The following is a 15,591-nucleotide window of genomic DNA, read 5'->3' on the forward strand; positions in this document are numbered from 1 at the left end:
AGGCCATCAGAGACCACGCAGGGGACAAATGGATTCCTCCTTGGGTCATAGCCAGATGCATTTTTACACCAGAGACCCCCTTGGCCTGCAGAGAACCAGCAAAAAGGAGAACAGCTCCATGGGTGGCTCGTGGCTGTGAGCTGCCCTGGGAGCTTGGGTGTCTGGAAACCAAAAAAGCAGCAAACTGCTTTTGTCCTTGATATATCCTGAGAAGGTGCTATTTGCCACTATCTACAGCAGCAGATCTATCTAACTTTGCCAGTTTTTGCATAACTTGGATTACCAACAACAAAGGAGAAAAAAAATCTCTGACACAGATAAATCAACACAGAATGCAGTCAGTGTGCCCAGTTTGCAAGAGCCCTCTATCTTTTAAATTCCAGTATTTACCTGTTTCAGGCATGGAGTTGTTAGCACGTTCCCCATCTCCTACTGTAAATTACCAATGGGAAAAGAATTTTTTATTCCTTGTTTATTTATTTATTTATTTGTTTGTTTTCCAAAATAATCCGTTAGATCTTTTAGGTGAGAAAAAGCTATCTCTACCGCTGATATTCAACTTATCTTTTAATGTCAAGCTTTTAGTTAGCTGGAACTAATACTGCTTGTTTCCTTTGTGGTTTGAAAATTTAGTTTTCATCAAAATTTCACTAACTTTTTACAAAGTAAATCTTCAAATGTACAAGTATTTTTAGGAAAACACTCAAAAATACTCAATCTAGAATGTTCTCCCTGGCTTATCTCAGGAGATTCACCACAATCTAATCAAAATAGGAAGAAAAATCAAGCAGCCCGTCCTTTCTGTCTTAAAGTCTTTTTTTTATATTTCTACAAACTTAGGTCTGGAATGGGTTTCCAGGCTGTTTTTGCTGAGGACAGGCCCAACCTCTCCCCTCACTGGTGCATTTTTGGTACGCCTGGCACGGCAGCCTCTCTGCTGGGAGAGCAAGCTCTGCTCAGCAAACAGATGCCCAGCCTGAATGAACACAGGGCAATTCAGATCCTTCCTGCGCCTCTTGGTGCTCCTGAAATGGCCCGAGGGATGCAGATTTCCCTCCCATCTGTGGGTGCACGTGGCTGGGAAGTGAGAGCAGCCTCTCTTGGGCTCTCCAACTAGACATCTGGGGCTCTTCATTCAGCAGCTCTTCCCTGGGCTCTGCCTGGGGCAGAGCAGGGCTCCATGGAGAGCCCAGAGCTGATTCCTTCCAGGAACAACGCTCTCTGGGGCTTGAGGAAATCATCTCTTGATCTGAAAAATTCCGAGTCACACCCCAGCCCTGGCTTTGGTGTATGCAAACGCTCTGGCAGCCTGCAAATTCAGAGCTAGAGGAACTGATGAAGTTGAAAATGTCTTTTACACACCATTTGCTCTCTCGTCACATCTATGCTGGTGTCTCTGGCGCCTTCTAGAAGGGGCCAAAGACAGGACATCAGCCTGTGCTTCCCTCTCATGTCCCACTGAGCAACGTGGCTGCATCCAGCAGCTCTGTGCCGAGCAGCACCGCCGGGTTTGCTCCTCTTGCTGTGCCATGGGATGGGCAGGAGCTGGATTGTGTGCGGGAGGCAGGAGCCGGGCTGCACGGGGGGGTGGATGGATGGATGGAGGGATGGATGGATGGATGGAGGGATGATGGATGGATAGATGGATAGATGGATGGATGGATGGAGGGATGGATGGAGGGATGGATGGAGGGATGGATGAGATGGATGATGGATGGATGGATGGATGATGGATGGATGGATGGATGGATGGATAGATGGATGGATGGATGGAGGGATGGATGGAGGGATGGATGGATGGATGGATGAGATGGATGATGGATGGATGGATGGATGATGGATGGATGGATGGATGGATGGATGGATGGATGATGGATGGATGATGGATGGATGGATGGATGATGGATGGATGGATGGATGGAGGGTTGGATGGAGGGTTGGATGGATGGATGAGATGGATGACGGATGGATGGATGGATGATGGATGGATGGATGGATGGATGAGATGGATGATGGATGGATGGATGGATGATGGATGGATAATGGATGATGGATGGATGGATGAGATGGATGATGGATGGATGGATGGATGATGGATGGATGGATAATGGATGATGGATGGATGGATGGATGGATGGATGGATGGATGGATGGATGGATGGATGAGATGGATGGATGGAGGGTTGGATGGATGGAGGGATGGATGGATGAGATGGATGGATGGAGGGATGGATGGATGCTGGAGCAGGGATTGTGTGCAGGAGGCAGGAGTGGGGCTGCACAGGGATGGATGGACGGATGGATGATGGACGGATGGATGGATGGATGATGGATGGATGAATGGATGGATGATGGATGGATGGATGGATGGATGATGGATGGATGGAGGGATGGATGGATGGATGATGGATGGATGGATGGATGGATGGACGGATGGATGGATGGATGATGGATGTATGGATGGATGCTGGAGCAGGAATTGTGTGCAGGAGGCAGGAGCAGGGCCGCACAGGGATGGATGGATGGATGGATGGATGGATGGATGGAGGGATGGATTAATGGTCAGCAGGCACGGTGCAGGCACTGCTGCGGTGCAGGATGGTGCAGCAAGGACAGGAATGGGGCCGCACGCAGTGCTTCACCCTCCAGGTTACTTCACCCTTCAGGTTTTGCTCCACCCTTCAGGCTACTGCTCCAAGAACCCAAATTTCTCCCGGCCGCCCGTGTTTCATTCATATTTACCTGCTAGGTGCAAGACGAGACACACAGCTGTAAACATTCCTGGTGACAAACACAGCGAGAGTGAGAAAGTGTGCACAGAGGGAGCAGTGCAATTCCCTGCTTCATGGAGCATTTTATTGTGTTTCCTGATGGTAACAGATTGATGCTATTGTGCTTGTTAGCATGGTCAGCTTTTATTATGAGGCCATCAAGGGTTTTATCTCTATGTGGATCTTTGAGATTCTGAGGGAAAGTTCTTTCCCTGGATTCACAACCCACCCTTAGAAGCCAATACTAATAAAGTGTCTTGTTTCTGCCCCACAGCACACTGAGGGCAGCGTTTGAGATGCTCAAGCAACGTAAGTATTTCCCTGTTCCCTTCTGACCTGGGAGAGACAGACACCCAGTGTGTTCATCCTGCTCCCCACACCATTCCCAGCTTTTCTTCCACAGCCTGCAGCGTAGAGCAGAGAAAAAGGACGCCTACTCAATGTGGTGACAAAGAAATGGCTTGTTCTTCAAGTCAATTTTGTTTGGGTCAAGCCGCAAGATATGAACTCTGCTCTCTCTTCTGCAAGCCACTGACACCAAACCAGCTTCCTAAATGTGCCCAAGTCTCAATGAAACCCTTTCACACAAAATGCAGCACCATGAGAGCCAATAGGGCTCTGTACCTGGTCACTGGCACCTGCTGTTTACATCAAAACTCCCTTTTGAAAAGTCCTGCTGCTGGACTGAGGTATTTTTAGGGCCTGGGCAGAGGAGCTCAGCATTTCTGGAAAATGCAGGGCTCCATTTCAGAGGCGCTGAAGCTGACAAATGCAGAGCAGTTCCCAGGCATTTCAAACAGCACCAGCCAGGTGCTCTGAAATTCAATCCATCTTGGCTGACCCTTGGAAATCCTCAGCGTGCGGCCTCATCTAATAACAGGCCACTGCTCGCAGCAGCTCCCAGGAGCAGTGACAGCCCAGCAGCACACAGGGATGATGGAGGCCAGAGCTCCTTCCCTCCCTCTGCACCACAGCTCCTGACCCAGGGGGGCAGCTGGGGGAAATGTGGCCATGAAGAAACACACTGTTCTTGAACCCTCAGCAGTGTCAGTACACGAGATGTTTTTTAAGGCTGCCCTGCTTGTGACAACTCATAGGGCAGCCACATCACAGAAACATTTCCTAAAAAATGTGACTTTATCTTTAAAGACCTTCCCACTGACTGAATATGAATTCTGGTTTGCTTTAGAGATTGAAAATGTTGGAAACTCTCATATCCAGCTGGCACTAATGCTGAAGGAAGAACTGAAAGGAATAGAGGAATTCCGAGAAAGGCAGAAGGAACAAAGAAAAAAGGTGAGAAACTAGAGAAATGTTGAAACAGACTGGGTCAATGATCCATGCTGGTGACCTGTCTCCAGCCACAGGCTGGGAATTCTGCAAAAGATGATAAGCATGCCCTGTTCCCTCTATGGATGAGACCGTGGAACAAAAATCTCTTTCTGATTCCAGCTGGAAATAAAGTAGTGTCCTGAACTCAGGAGACAGAGGCTTTAGTCCCTTTTGCTTTCTCTGGTGTAACTGTGGATGCTGTTATTATTATTTCTCTAAGAACTTAATCCTTCCTTTTCTCTTTATTATACCCTTGCTAATGGGTTCCTTTGATATGACCCTGCACAATCTCCAACATGCACTAAATAAAGGCGTAACACAAATGTTTAAAAACATGACAGCAAATTAATGTCATGCTGAATGCAACACCAATATATGCTGAATTCCTAATACATGGAATAAGTAGCATTTAGTTGTTGTTGTATAATAAAAAATTTCAGTATATTTAAGGCCATTTCATCTCCTCTGACCTTATCAAGCCCTAAGTCTCTTGAAAAATAGCTCTCAATAGAGACAGCAGCAACCACTCTCACACCTTCTCTGGGTCCCTGGGGGTGAAGACAAAGACAGGACCATCCCTTAACTCTGACAGAAGTGAGGGATGGAGGAGTAAAATAAATATTCCTTTCTTTGCTAACTTTAAACAGGTGAAAATGCATATAACTAGTATCCGGTGCCACGAAAATCTTGTGTCTACAAGCCCCTGACACACAGGAACTTGGAATAGAAAAGAATTCTGAATATGAAAGTGGGTGAAACCAGTGGTGCCACTGAGCTCTGAGGCTGACAGAGATCTGATGAAGCTAATAAGGCATTCCAAGACAGACAGTGGGCACCACGTTCACCAGTGTTTGTCCCATTCCCTTTGGCAATGAGCAGAGAGGCTCTCTCCTGCTGCGAACTGTAAGCCTGTAACTTGACTGGGAACAATTAAAGGGGCTTGAGGGAAAAAAAACACAATGAAAAACTGCTTTGGAGTCTTAGGTAATCTTTTTTTCTCTGTCCAGCATGTGGCTGTGAGAAAGCCAGCATTAGACATGCTGGATGGTGTCAGCAGTTTTGGTCACCTCCCTCCTGATTTTTGTTGTAAAGCAGCTGTCTCAGAACTGTGTTCAATGTGAAACAAGCATCTGGGCAGCCCTGGAGAGAGTTTTGCTTGAGCAGAATGTAAATATTAAAGGACCAAAAGTGCCCCTGAAGAAAGCCAGCCCCTGGCAGCAGGAGCATATCTCATTGTCACATAAAGCTGGGCATATCACAACTAAAGCCATGACAGAGAATCCAGCACTGTCCTTCCAACACTGCCCACATGACTCCAGCAGGGAAATCAAATCACACTGAGTGTGAAGTTGCCAGAAGCAGTGGAATATAAAAGAGACAGGAATTGTTTGGATTGAAAATGGACAACTACCTGTGCTCATGTGGGTGAGACAGTGGTCTGGTCTGCAGAGATGTGGGATCAAGCTCTGGCACCAGCAAAGGAACCCTGCTGGCAGAGCCCACTGTGTCTGAGTGTTGCAGTATTTCACCTCCTTAAGAAAAAAAGAGGGAGGGAGAAAATGAAGATCAATGTCCTCTCTAGTATTAATGGAAACCACCAAAGCGGAATTATCTGGGATTAGTTTTTTACCTGGCACTTTGATGCTCTCTGTATCACTTAGAAACCCGTCATTTATAAAAGCAGAGTGAAGTAATTTTCCCCACAGGGAGGTGGCTTATAGAAAGGCTCTGGCTCTCCTAATTCTGCTGCTGGAAAGGGGAGGAAGGAGTCCGAAGGAGGAAAAGCTGACTTGTGTGTGTTTCTTACAGTACGAGTCTGCCATGGAGCGGATGCAAAAGAGCAAACTGTCCCATTATAAGAAAACCATGGAGGTGAGCATGGAGGGCTTGGGCAGGTTTCCTGATGCAAACTGGCTCCAGTAAAATCTGTATCACACGTACCTCTGGTTAAAGAAAGGTCAAAGCTGTGTGAGTGTGCAAGGGTGTGTAAGGGAGGGAAGATGTCATTCCTGCTGTGAGGAGGAAGCTGATCTTCCCCGCTGCACCCACTGAAAAGTCTCCAGAAGGTTAATACAGCATGAACGGTGCCCCAGGTCAAACAGGATTTAATTCTTTCTGGGCAAGGGTACTTAGAGGAGTAAAGGTAATTTTTCAATGTGTGTAAGTACAATTTTAAGAAGAGTGAGGGGACCTTGTAGGCAGGAGGAATCCTCTCCAGCTGGAAAGCTTGCAGGTACAGTGTTGCCCCGAGAGGCTGACCTGGAACAGAGGCTAGACAGAGTTAAAGGAATAAAGTAGGTATTTATTCAAGGCCTTCCAAGGATACACCTTGGGCAGAACAAGAGCCTAGCCATGGCTCTGCTCAAGGTGGACCCAAGATGGATGCAAGGTGCACAACCAGTCACGAGTTTTCATACTTTTATAAGTTTTGGTCCATTTACGTATTTGGGTTAATTGTCCAATTACAGCTTCAGGTTTTGAAGTCCCAGCCTCCTATTTTGCCCTCCTCAGTTCCCTGTTGTTAATGCTTTTTGGGTCTGAAGCTGTAACGGCTGGAAAAGGGTTGCTTTGTCCAACTACCCTGTGGAGAGAACTTAACACTTAATATGAAGTTCAGAGTTGCACATTAAGGCAGCACAGAATATAAAAAATATGAAAGCTAAAACTTAAGGCATCAACAGAAACTACAGGCTGCTGGGTTTGGTTTCCAATGGGCATCTGCCTCTAAAAGAAAGTAGCTGCAGACCTGTCAGTGCTACAGCTGGAAGTGTATTAACATTTTTTTTTTTAAATGTGGTTGTTCTTGAGTGCATCTCTAACACAGAGACAAAGAGAGAAATCAGAAGCAACTTCGGATTTGTTTTGGTGCAAATGAAGATTTCTCTTCCTTCTCAGAACTACACCAAGACTGCTGTCTATGGGTTGCTGGCTCTTCCTCCCAGCTTGGAGCAATGGCCAAGGCAATACATGACAGCCCACCCCATGGCCAGCCCGGGAGCGTGGGCTCCCAGTTTCATCTCTCTCTGGTTGCTCGGGCAGATGCCTGATGCACCAGTGGTGCTAGAGCAGCCTGCACATTCCTGACCCCTGCAGGGAGCTGCACTTGTACACAGCAGACAATGTCAGGGCTGCAGGACAAGGACACGATTTATGCTGCCAGCCCCTGCTCCAATGTTGCAGTTCTATTTTTCTGCCTCCTCACGGTGTCATTGGGATTTTTTCTATTGCCCAAACCGGGTTTGCTCCCCCAAACTGCAAACAAGAAAGTGTCTGGAACATCACTGTGGGGGGAACCCAGCCTTGCTCCCCCAGCCAGAGCCTGACATTTGATTTCATTTGCACCCAGTCCAAGAAGAGCTACGAGCAGAAGTGCAGGGAGGCGGATGAGGCTGAGCAGTCCTTTGAACGCACCAGCGCTTCAGGCAACCAAAAGCAAACTGAAAAGGTACCAGAGGTGACACTGGGAAAACTGGGGGGTGAGAATACAATTAACCAACCCATTCTACAGGATGCCAGGGGCTGCTTTGTCTTCAAATGAACCCCAAAGAATCGTCTGGGAAGGGACTAAGTTATCGAATTAATTTATCCCAGGCTGCGATCCTATTGCTCTATGAATCCTGAAAAGAAACTGAATGAGATTTTTCTCTGAAATTATTCATTAAGAAAAAGAAACAAGTCAAAAATACGTCACAGAGTTAGTTTTGCTTTTTGGTCTCTTACAATTAGTAGGCATAGCATCTTACATTAAAATGCATATTTTTCCTCAACCTTTTTCTCCTTACAGTGAGTTTAAATTCAACTGAATTTACACACTCAAAAATAAATTGTTGGAAATTAAGGCACTGCAGTCCTTCAGTGCATTGTCTTGATACTTGTAGCTGACAATTCACTAACTTTTAATGGGAACATTTTACAGTGAAACAGATGGAGAAAACAAAATAAATGAACTCCCTCCGGCTCGATAAAAAGCAGTGCAGTGTAAGCAAAAAGGATCAAAAATCATCTCAAGGAGTGTGGGGGGTGGTGGTGTGGAGACTCTAAAAACTCTAAAAACAGCATCAGAACTTTTATTTCCAGCATTCCCTAATCTTTGATGAGCAAACCCCTGCAGCTCAGCTTCAAAGAGGGGATGGAATCCCGGCCCTGCCAAAATGACACCAGAACATTTCACAGCTTCAATGACAGCTGAACCTGACCCAGCTCCTTTCATGCAGAATGATCCCAGGGTGCTCTGTTGCCATTTCTTCCCTGCACATGCCAGCGCATTGGGAATGCACAGAGGCAGCTCACAAGCTGTTTAATTCTGCTCAGCATTTGCAGTTTGGGCCAGGAAGCAAATAAGAAAGAAGCTTCTGTTCCCAGCTCAGTACACGTTTCCCAGCCAGCTGTGATGAGGAATATGATCATAAGAGCCCCGACCTGAGCCTTGTCTTCAAGGGCAGGATGGAAGAATGCACCACACTGATGCCTAGAGCAGTGCAGTACTGTGCTGCCATCCCCATCTGTGCAGAAAGACCTGCAAGTACAGACCTCTCAGTGATGGCTGTTTTCTCATTTGCTAAAAGCTGCAGTTTTTTGAAACAGAGAACTTCTACTTAGAGTGAATTTCGCTTTTAGGCTTCTGAGTCGTTACGGGAAATAATCTGGCATTTGCAACGTATTTTAAAAGCTGTGTGCTTTTCATCTGAGTATTACATGAGGAGCTTGAAAGATGAAGAATTTTAACTGCCGTTTATTTCTGCTTATAAATATCTATCAGAAGAGCACACCAAACAATTGAGAAAAAAACCAACTCAGCCAGCAGGCACAGCTTCAGGCTGGGTCACGCTGGCTCTGAGCTCCTGGGGCAGGGATGTCTGAATGGAAAGCTTTCCCTTGAAGTCATTGGATCTCTGGCTGCACCTGAGAAATTCTGGTCCCTTCTCCGTAGCACACATTCAGCAGAACCGTGCATAAAGGGGGGACTGCCAGGAAGTGCTTGCAAATTAGAGTCTTTCTCCTGGAGGGAAAAAGAGAGCAGGCAGCACAAAAAACGGGGGCAGAAGCAAGAATATGTCAGAAATTAATTTGGGGTGTTTCTTTTCCTGTTTCAGAGCCAGAACAAAGCCAAGCAATGCAGAGATGCAGCAAACGAAGCAGGTGATGCTGTTCGCAGCTGAACTATGATTGTTCTCAGCAAAAATCCACCAGCACGGGATTTTGATAGAACACATCCAAATCACCCAGGCTGTCAGGGTTCCCAAAGTCACCTACCCAAAGATTAATGAAGAAGCCTCTAAAGAGCAGCGACCTGTCATTGGCATTCAGACAGTCACTGGCATTCACTCCACTCCTTTGTGGGAACGCCAGTGTCCTGCTTGCATTAAAGAATTTACAGAAGACTTCCTTTAGGGACTTCACCCAGGGAACAAGAGCTCTTCTGGAAGCAAGTTTGAAGCACAGTAGATGCTCAAATGGCCCCAAGACAGCCCGAATCAGAGCCCCATCCCCACTGTGCACTCAGTGATCTCCAGCCACAAACGTGTGCATGCCCAGGTCAGGCCAGCACACACCTGAGCTGGCTCAGGAGCTCAGGCTTGTTCCTGCTCATGGAATAGCTTACCCCAAATCACATGGCTCACGTGGCTGGCTTGGAATGGAAAGAGCCAAAGGATGCTCAGTGCCCAAGCATGGTCCAGGCTCTTCATCTCTGAGTTGTGTTATCCCTACGGTAAAATTTATAAATGATCTGCAAACCATACAGAGAGAATCCTTACTCTAGTACATAGCTACAAAGAAAAAAATCCCGATAATTATTGTGCCCCACCAGTTCCAAGATCACGTATTCTTGTGATTCTCGAGCAAACCACAGGCCTGAAGCGTAGGAATCACAGGGAAGGCCTAATAGGAGGAAAGAGAGAAAGGCTGTATCACTTTTCCCCTGACTGTTGTGTTTCTGTTGTGTGTCTGTGTTTACAGAGAACGTGTACAAACAGAACATCGAGCAGCTGGATAAGATCAGGACAGAGTGGGAACAGGAGCATATCAAAACCTGCGAGGTAAACATTGACTTTTATAGCGATGTTTGCACACTCTTTATTTTATCCGATTGGAAGATTTCAGTCTAAGGCCTGAAATATCATCCCAAGGGTTTTGCTGTTTGCTTTATGTGGAGTCTCAGCAGATGTCTTTGCAAAATTACTGCAAAACCCAGAGCTTATTTAGACATAGCTGCTCCTGTCTCACTGACACTCTCCTTGCTTGGTCAGCACAGCAGTGTAAAAATAGAGGGGAATAAGTACAGAGGTGGGAGAGGTGGAGCAATGTACAAACAGCCACGTACCCCAGTCACTCTATGTTTCATAGCACTTTAAATTCACCTGCAAGAATATTTGTCCGCTGCCATGAAACAATCTTTTTGTTGAAAGGCAGTGGTAGAGAAGTGTCTATCTCCATTTTACTGAGGATGGACAAGGAGATTTGCACTTGGCTATTAAGTTTTGCACAATAACTTACAGAAGCTGGTTGGCATCCAAATCAGTCCCACGTTCGATCACAGTAATCCTTCAAGTACGTTTACCCATCTGCTGAAGTCTGATTTTGCTACATTTATTTCTTGCAGGCTTTATTTCCACGTAAAATAAAATGCCAGGATACCTTTCCTGTTCTCTGTTTCCTCTTAAATATTCCCTATCAGAGAGGACTGAAAAGCTCCACCACTGGCACAGACATTTCCAGAGATATTATGCCAAGCACTAGTCTTCCAAAGATGCATGTTTTCTCCCTTCTTACAAACCCAACAAACCAGCAAAGCATTCCACAACCTCACACTCTTTTTTATCCCATATGGCTAAATCCTGACTAGCCCACAGATCTTGTGACCTGCCCATTGCTTAATCCAAACAGCCATTCATAAAGGAAGGGCATCTTAAATGCCTTCTTTTAAAAGTGCTTGCAGAGAGAAGAACTGATACTCTCTGGGGGTTTTTTAAAACTAGCAATTAGTACAAAAAACAGCTTAAAATTGTGGCTGCAGAGTGGGGAATCTGGAATTGATGGGGTTGCCTGGATCTCCAATGGAGCGCTGGACAGCCACAGCCTGAAAACGTCGGCTGGCAAGTGGCACACTGGGGTGGCCTTTGTCACAGGGGCTGTGCCACGCTGTCATGGAACGCCCCTGTTCTCCAGCAGCATGAGGCATGTGTCAAACTCAACACCCAGCTGTGCTTTTCTGGGTGCTGACAAGGGCTCAAACGCCCCATCACTACATTTCCCTCTTGGATTAACTGCATTTCCTGACAGGACACCATTTACCTGAAAAATTTCCCCTTGGTTCTGGTGCTGTTTCAGCAGCCTTGAGAGCCACAGGCTTTCTGTTCAGAACAAGAATTGAAATGCTCATTCTCCACCTTGCAGGTTCTCTCTTTAAAAGCTTTTACTCTCAGAAACCAGTCCCCACAGCAGCTTACTCCCTTGACAGATTCCTTTCTCTGGGTTTTTTTAGTCAGTAAGTTATTAGATGGCAGGCAGCATACCCAGCTGAGTGTTCTGCTGAATGTTGTGTACATTTGTGGTGTTCTGGACATAATTACTAGCAAATAGAGATGGAGACAGATGGCTGGAAGCATCTGAGGTTTTTACACCTCATAGAAAACCAAAACTTTGTTCTATTTTTTGTTCTACTTTAACAGTATAATGTAGAGATCAGTGCGATTCGTTTTTTAAAAAAAATTTAAAGAAAGATCTTATCTGCCTCTTCCCCCAGATCGGTTCACACTTCTCTCTCTGCCCCCTTCCTTCTTCCTAAGCAGTGCAGCAACATGAGGAAGCCAGCAGATGAAGGAAAGCAGTAACTCTGAAGACAGAAAAATGCCTTCTCTTTACCACAAAAAGACCCTTCGATATGCAGAGTCAACTCCAGAGAGCCTCAAGTCCTTTCAAAAGAGAAAAGTTTAGAGAGATTTTAGATGGCAGAGGGGGATAGTTTTGGCTCTACCTCTAACATAAATGTTACCCTTTCATGCCAATACTCTACTGATCCCATTAAACAAGATTTCAGTGTGATGGGCAGACAGGACCCTGACTCTGAAATCCTCAACAACAGAGGTAGCAGGCAAATGCACATCTGGATTCCTCTCCCCTGCTTTGTTTCTGCCTCTGAAATATAACTTTAATTTGGTGCAACCAGTAAGAACAAATTTTTGAGCACGAACAGTAGATGTAGTTTCTCTACCAATTAAAAAACCTGCTTTACAACGGTGCCTTCAGCATAGGTTTGCATCCCCAGCCCTGTCCCAGCCTGCAAAGCAAATAACTCAATAAATACCATGAGGCTACATCACGTTTCCTGTTTGGCTTTAGGTCTTCCAGCTCCAGGAGTGCGACCGCATCACGATCCTGCGGAACTCGCTGTGGGTGCACTGCAATCAGCTGTCCCTGCAGTGTGTGAAGGATGATGAGGTACAGCCTGTCTCTCACTCCTGTTCTCTCCAGATGTAATCCAGATGCATGTCTGCATGCAGACAGTCTGTGTCACGCTTGGTGGCACCCACGAGTGTCCTCCTTGCTTTGCTGGGGAATGCTTCCTGCTGCCAAAACACTCACCTGAGAATATTTGTGTTCCGACACCATTTCAAAAAAGGCATCCAGTCATGGCCTCAAAACTGGAAGATGTAAAGAATACACTAGATTTGATTTTGAATGGTTGTTTCCTGCTATTAATTTCTTTATTGCATTGAAAAGTCCTGGACTGCCTTTGTCCTGCTCTCTTTAAAGACTATCCAGAGCACAAACAGGTGTGTTTAGAAGAATATTAGTACAGGGGAGGGGCTAAAGGTCAGCCAGGTCAGACATGTACCAAACATAAAGTGTTTCTTAAGGGGACAATTACTACAAGAGCATTACTTAATTAATGTTAAAAGTTAAATTAAACTCTTGGATTCTGTTTTGTAGCTGTACGAAGAGGTTCGGGTCAGCTTGGAGAACTGTGCTGTAGAGTCAGACATAGACTACTTCATTAAGACAAAAATGACAGGAACACAACCTCCAGGTAATTATTCCTACTGATCTTGTCTGATGGCTTGTGCAGCACATGTCCTTTGGAGTTGAAACCAGCTGGAGGAGTTTCTGCTTCAACTTTTCATTCCCACCTGCCACGGCTCACTTCCCCCACACTGTGCTGCCGTCGCTGCCTGTGTGGTGCTCCAAGTGAGAAAGCAGAATGATCCAGCTTAAAAATAACCCTCCAAAGAAGAAAAAACTTGTTTTGGCTTTGCAACCTGTCTCATTTCACAGTACAGCTGAACTGACACCACTAAGGAGGTGGCAAATTGCTTTGCAGAAATGGTAACTTCAGCTTCCTGCAGTGGTGACAAGACAGAGCCGACCTAGCACGTAACTGCACCCTTGACAGAGGTGCTGCCTCCTCATTTGCAGCACAGAGAAGACTCAGTTTTCTATTTTGTTCCACATGCCCAATGGGGAATAACAAATTTTCTGCTCTCAGGAAGTTGTTTGCATAAACCAAGAGTATGGCTGGTTGAAATTCTGAATGAAATTGGCTTGTCCCAGCACACAGAATTGCTGTCAGGTGCACAGGCTCTGCCCATTCAAGCCAAAGGTGCCTTTTCCTTGACTTCAATGCTCAAAACCTCTGGGCTGAAATGGAGATCAACCCAGCATGAGGCAAGAGCAGTTGTCAAATGAAAACCTGCTGCTCCAGGGTGAGAGTTCTCCAAACACTCCGCAGGGAAGGAGCTGTCTAACGTGTCACCTGGCCGGACAGAAACCGCTCCCGAGTACTTCCACAGGAAACACAAGAGAGTTACATAAACCCCTTCCATGCTAGCAGTTGCACAGGTACAAATCCAGCACTGTGGAGGCCTGATCCCTGGGGTAATTATCCTGTACAAGTTCCACCCCTTTGATTTCACCGCAGAGCTCAAAGCTGGCAGGAATTAAACATCCCAGGGCCTTCTTCAGCAGAGCGGGGTGCTGCCACTAACTTAGCTCTGAGCTACCTGAGGCCTGTTTTTCATCAGCCTTTTTGCCATTACTCTTATGATGGCTAAAAATTGGGATTTGGGGAATTTTTAAAAACTAATATATTGATTACTGGTGCACTGGATGCCATTTTGCTGCTGTAGTTTATTCTTCACATAGGGGATTTAAATTCACTGATACAGGAGGATTTACCAAGGAAAAATTACATTTTCAGCGGCAGAAAGGAGAACTGTGCCTTGCAACAGTGTGAAACAACTCCTGTATGCCAAGAAATGTGTAATTCTCAGCTAGTTTGTTGTTGTTGTTGTTGTTTTTAGGTTTTTGGGTTTTTTTCCTATTTGAGATTTGTCATTCTCCAGTCACCTAGGAAATTTCTACAAAAAGCTCTTGGCTATGTCAGAGTCATTTCTAATAAGAACTAGGTGGAAAAAACCCTTGAGAGCTTTATGAAAGGCAAAGAAAAACCTGAGTTGCATTTTTGTTATTTTTATTTTTGCCACCTTCTAGAAGATGACATATTCTGGAAGCAATATCCTAGTATCTCCACAGCTCTGGCTAATGAGTTTGTACTGTAGCACATGGTGAGCTGCTGATCTAATAACTGTTGAGCTATTACTTGCAAAATGCAGGAGGAAAGCCACGTGTAATTTTGCATTGTGTGGCAGAAGACCTTTATCCCGAGCAAACTTTCTTGATGGTCTTGCTCACTTCCTTTTCTACCCAATCTCACAATGCCCTCTAGACTGGAAACTGCACCAAAGTCACAATGCAGAAGGGCAACAGGAGACCCTTAAATTGGTCAGAAAACTCCCTAACTACTGTGAGTCTTATAAATAAGGACTCTTCACAGTCTCTAGCTTTATGTGCCTGCTCTGCTTGTTATCTCAGCTGACACAGTGTGAGAATGTCAACAGAACCTTTGGCCCAAGTCCAGCGTCTTTCTTAAGATACTTGCTGGTATCAGGGCTGATATAAAACGCTATCACAGGCTTCACTCCTGTTTGTTTGGCTCTCACACCGAGCAGGCAGAAAGGGTGTGTGGCCAGCAGCTGTAAGGAACTGCGCTGGGAGAGCTCTGAGATGACAAATAAATCCATCTGTAACTATTTCATCTGTAAAGTTACACTTGGAAATGCTCTCAATTTCACCCTTAACGACACTATAGGGGAGAGCGAAGGAACTGCAACCTAAATGTGCTTGAGAGAACAAAACCCAAATATCTCTGGGTAAACAGCAAATAAACTCTCGGGAGACGGATGGGGGAGATACGAAAGGTGGGAAAACACACAAGTACACACCAGGAAATTGCTCGTTATTGCTGCAGGCAATAACACTCAGAAATCTCCCCAGATCCGACAAAATTTCCTGACTGGATACACGGAGGAAAAAAAAGAGACAAAATGCACCGCAGCAAATTCTATCGTGAACAAAGTCTAGGGCTCACAATGACCATACTCTTCCCCCTTAAACCCTGAGCTTTGAGGCAATAGAAGCAGCAGCCGTGGAG

General features: G+C 45.7%; 1 protein-coding gene across 1 annotated transcript in view; it reads left to right on the forward strand.

Annotated features, from left to right (window-relative positions):
* The window catches only part of PSTPIP1 (proline-serine-threonine phosphatase interacting protein 1), a 52,384-nt gene that overhangs the window by 31,068 nt on the left and 5,725 nt on the right, over positions 1 to 15,591 (forward strand). The window contains exons 5-12 of the mRNA XM_040077839.1: positions 3,046 to 3,080; positions 3,961 to 4,067; positions 5,913 to 5,975; positions 7,450 to 7,548; positions 9,197 to 9,242; positions 10,062 to 10,141; positions 12,444 to 12,542; positions 13,035 to 13,131. Of these exons, the coding sequence (XP_039933773.1) occupies positions 3,046 to 3,080; positions 3,961 to 4,067; positions 5,913 to 5,975; positions 7,450 to 7,548; positions 9,197 to 9,242; positions 10,062 to 10,141; positions 12,444 to 12,542; positions 13,035 to 13,131 (626 nt within the window). The remainder of the gene's footprint in view (positions 1 to 3,045; positions 3,081 to 3,960; positions 4,068 to 5,912; positions 5,976 to 7,449; positions 7,549 to 9,196; positions 9,243 to 10,061; positions 10,142 to 12,443; positions 12,543 to 13,034; positions 13,132 to 15,591) is intronic.

The sequence above is a fragment of the Hirundo rustica genome, chromosome 13, assembly GCF_015227805.2.
Source record: "Hirundo rustica isolate bHirRus1 chromosome 13, bHirRus1.pri.v3, whole genome shotgun sequence".
NCBI lineage: Eukaryota > Metazoa > Chordata > Aves > Passeriformes > Hirundinidae > Hirundo > Hirundo rustica.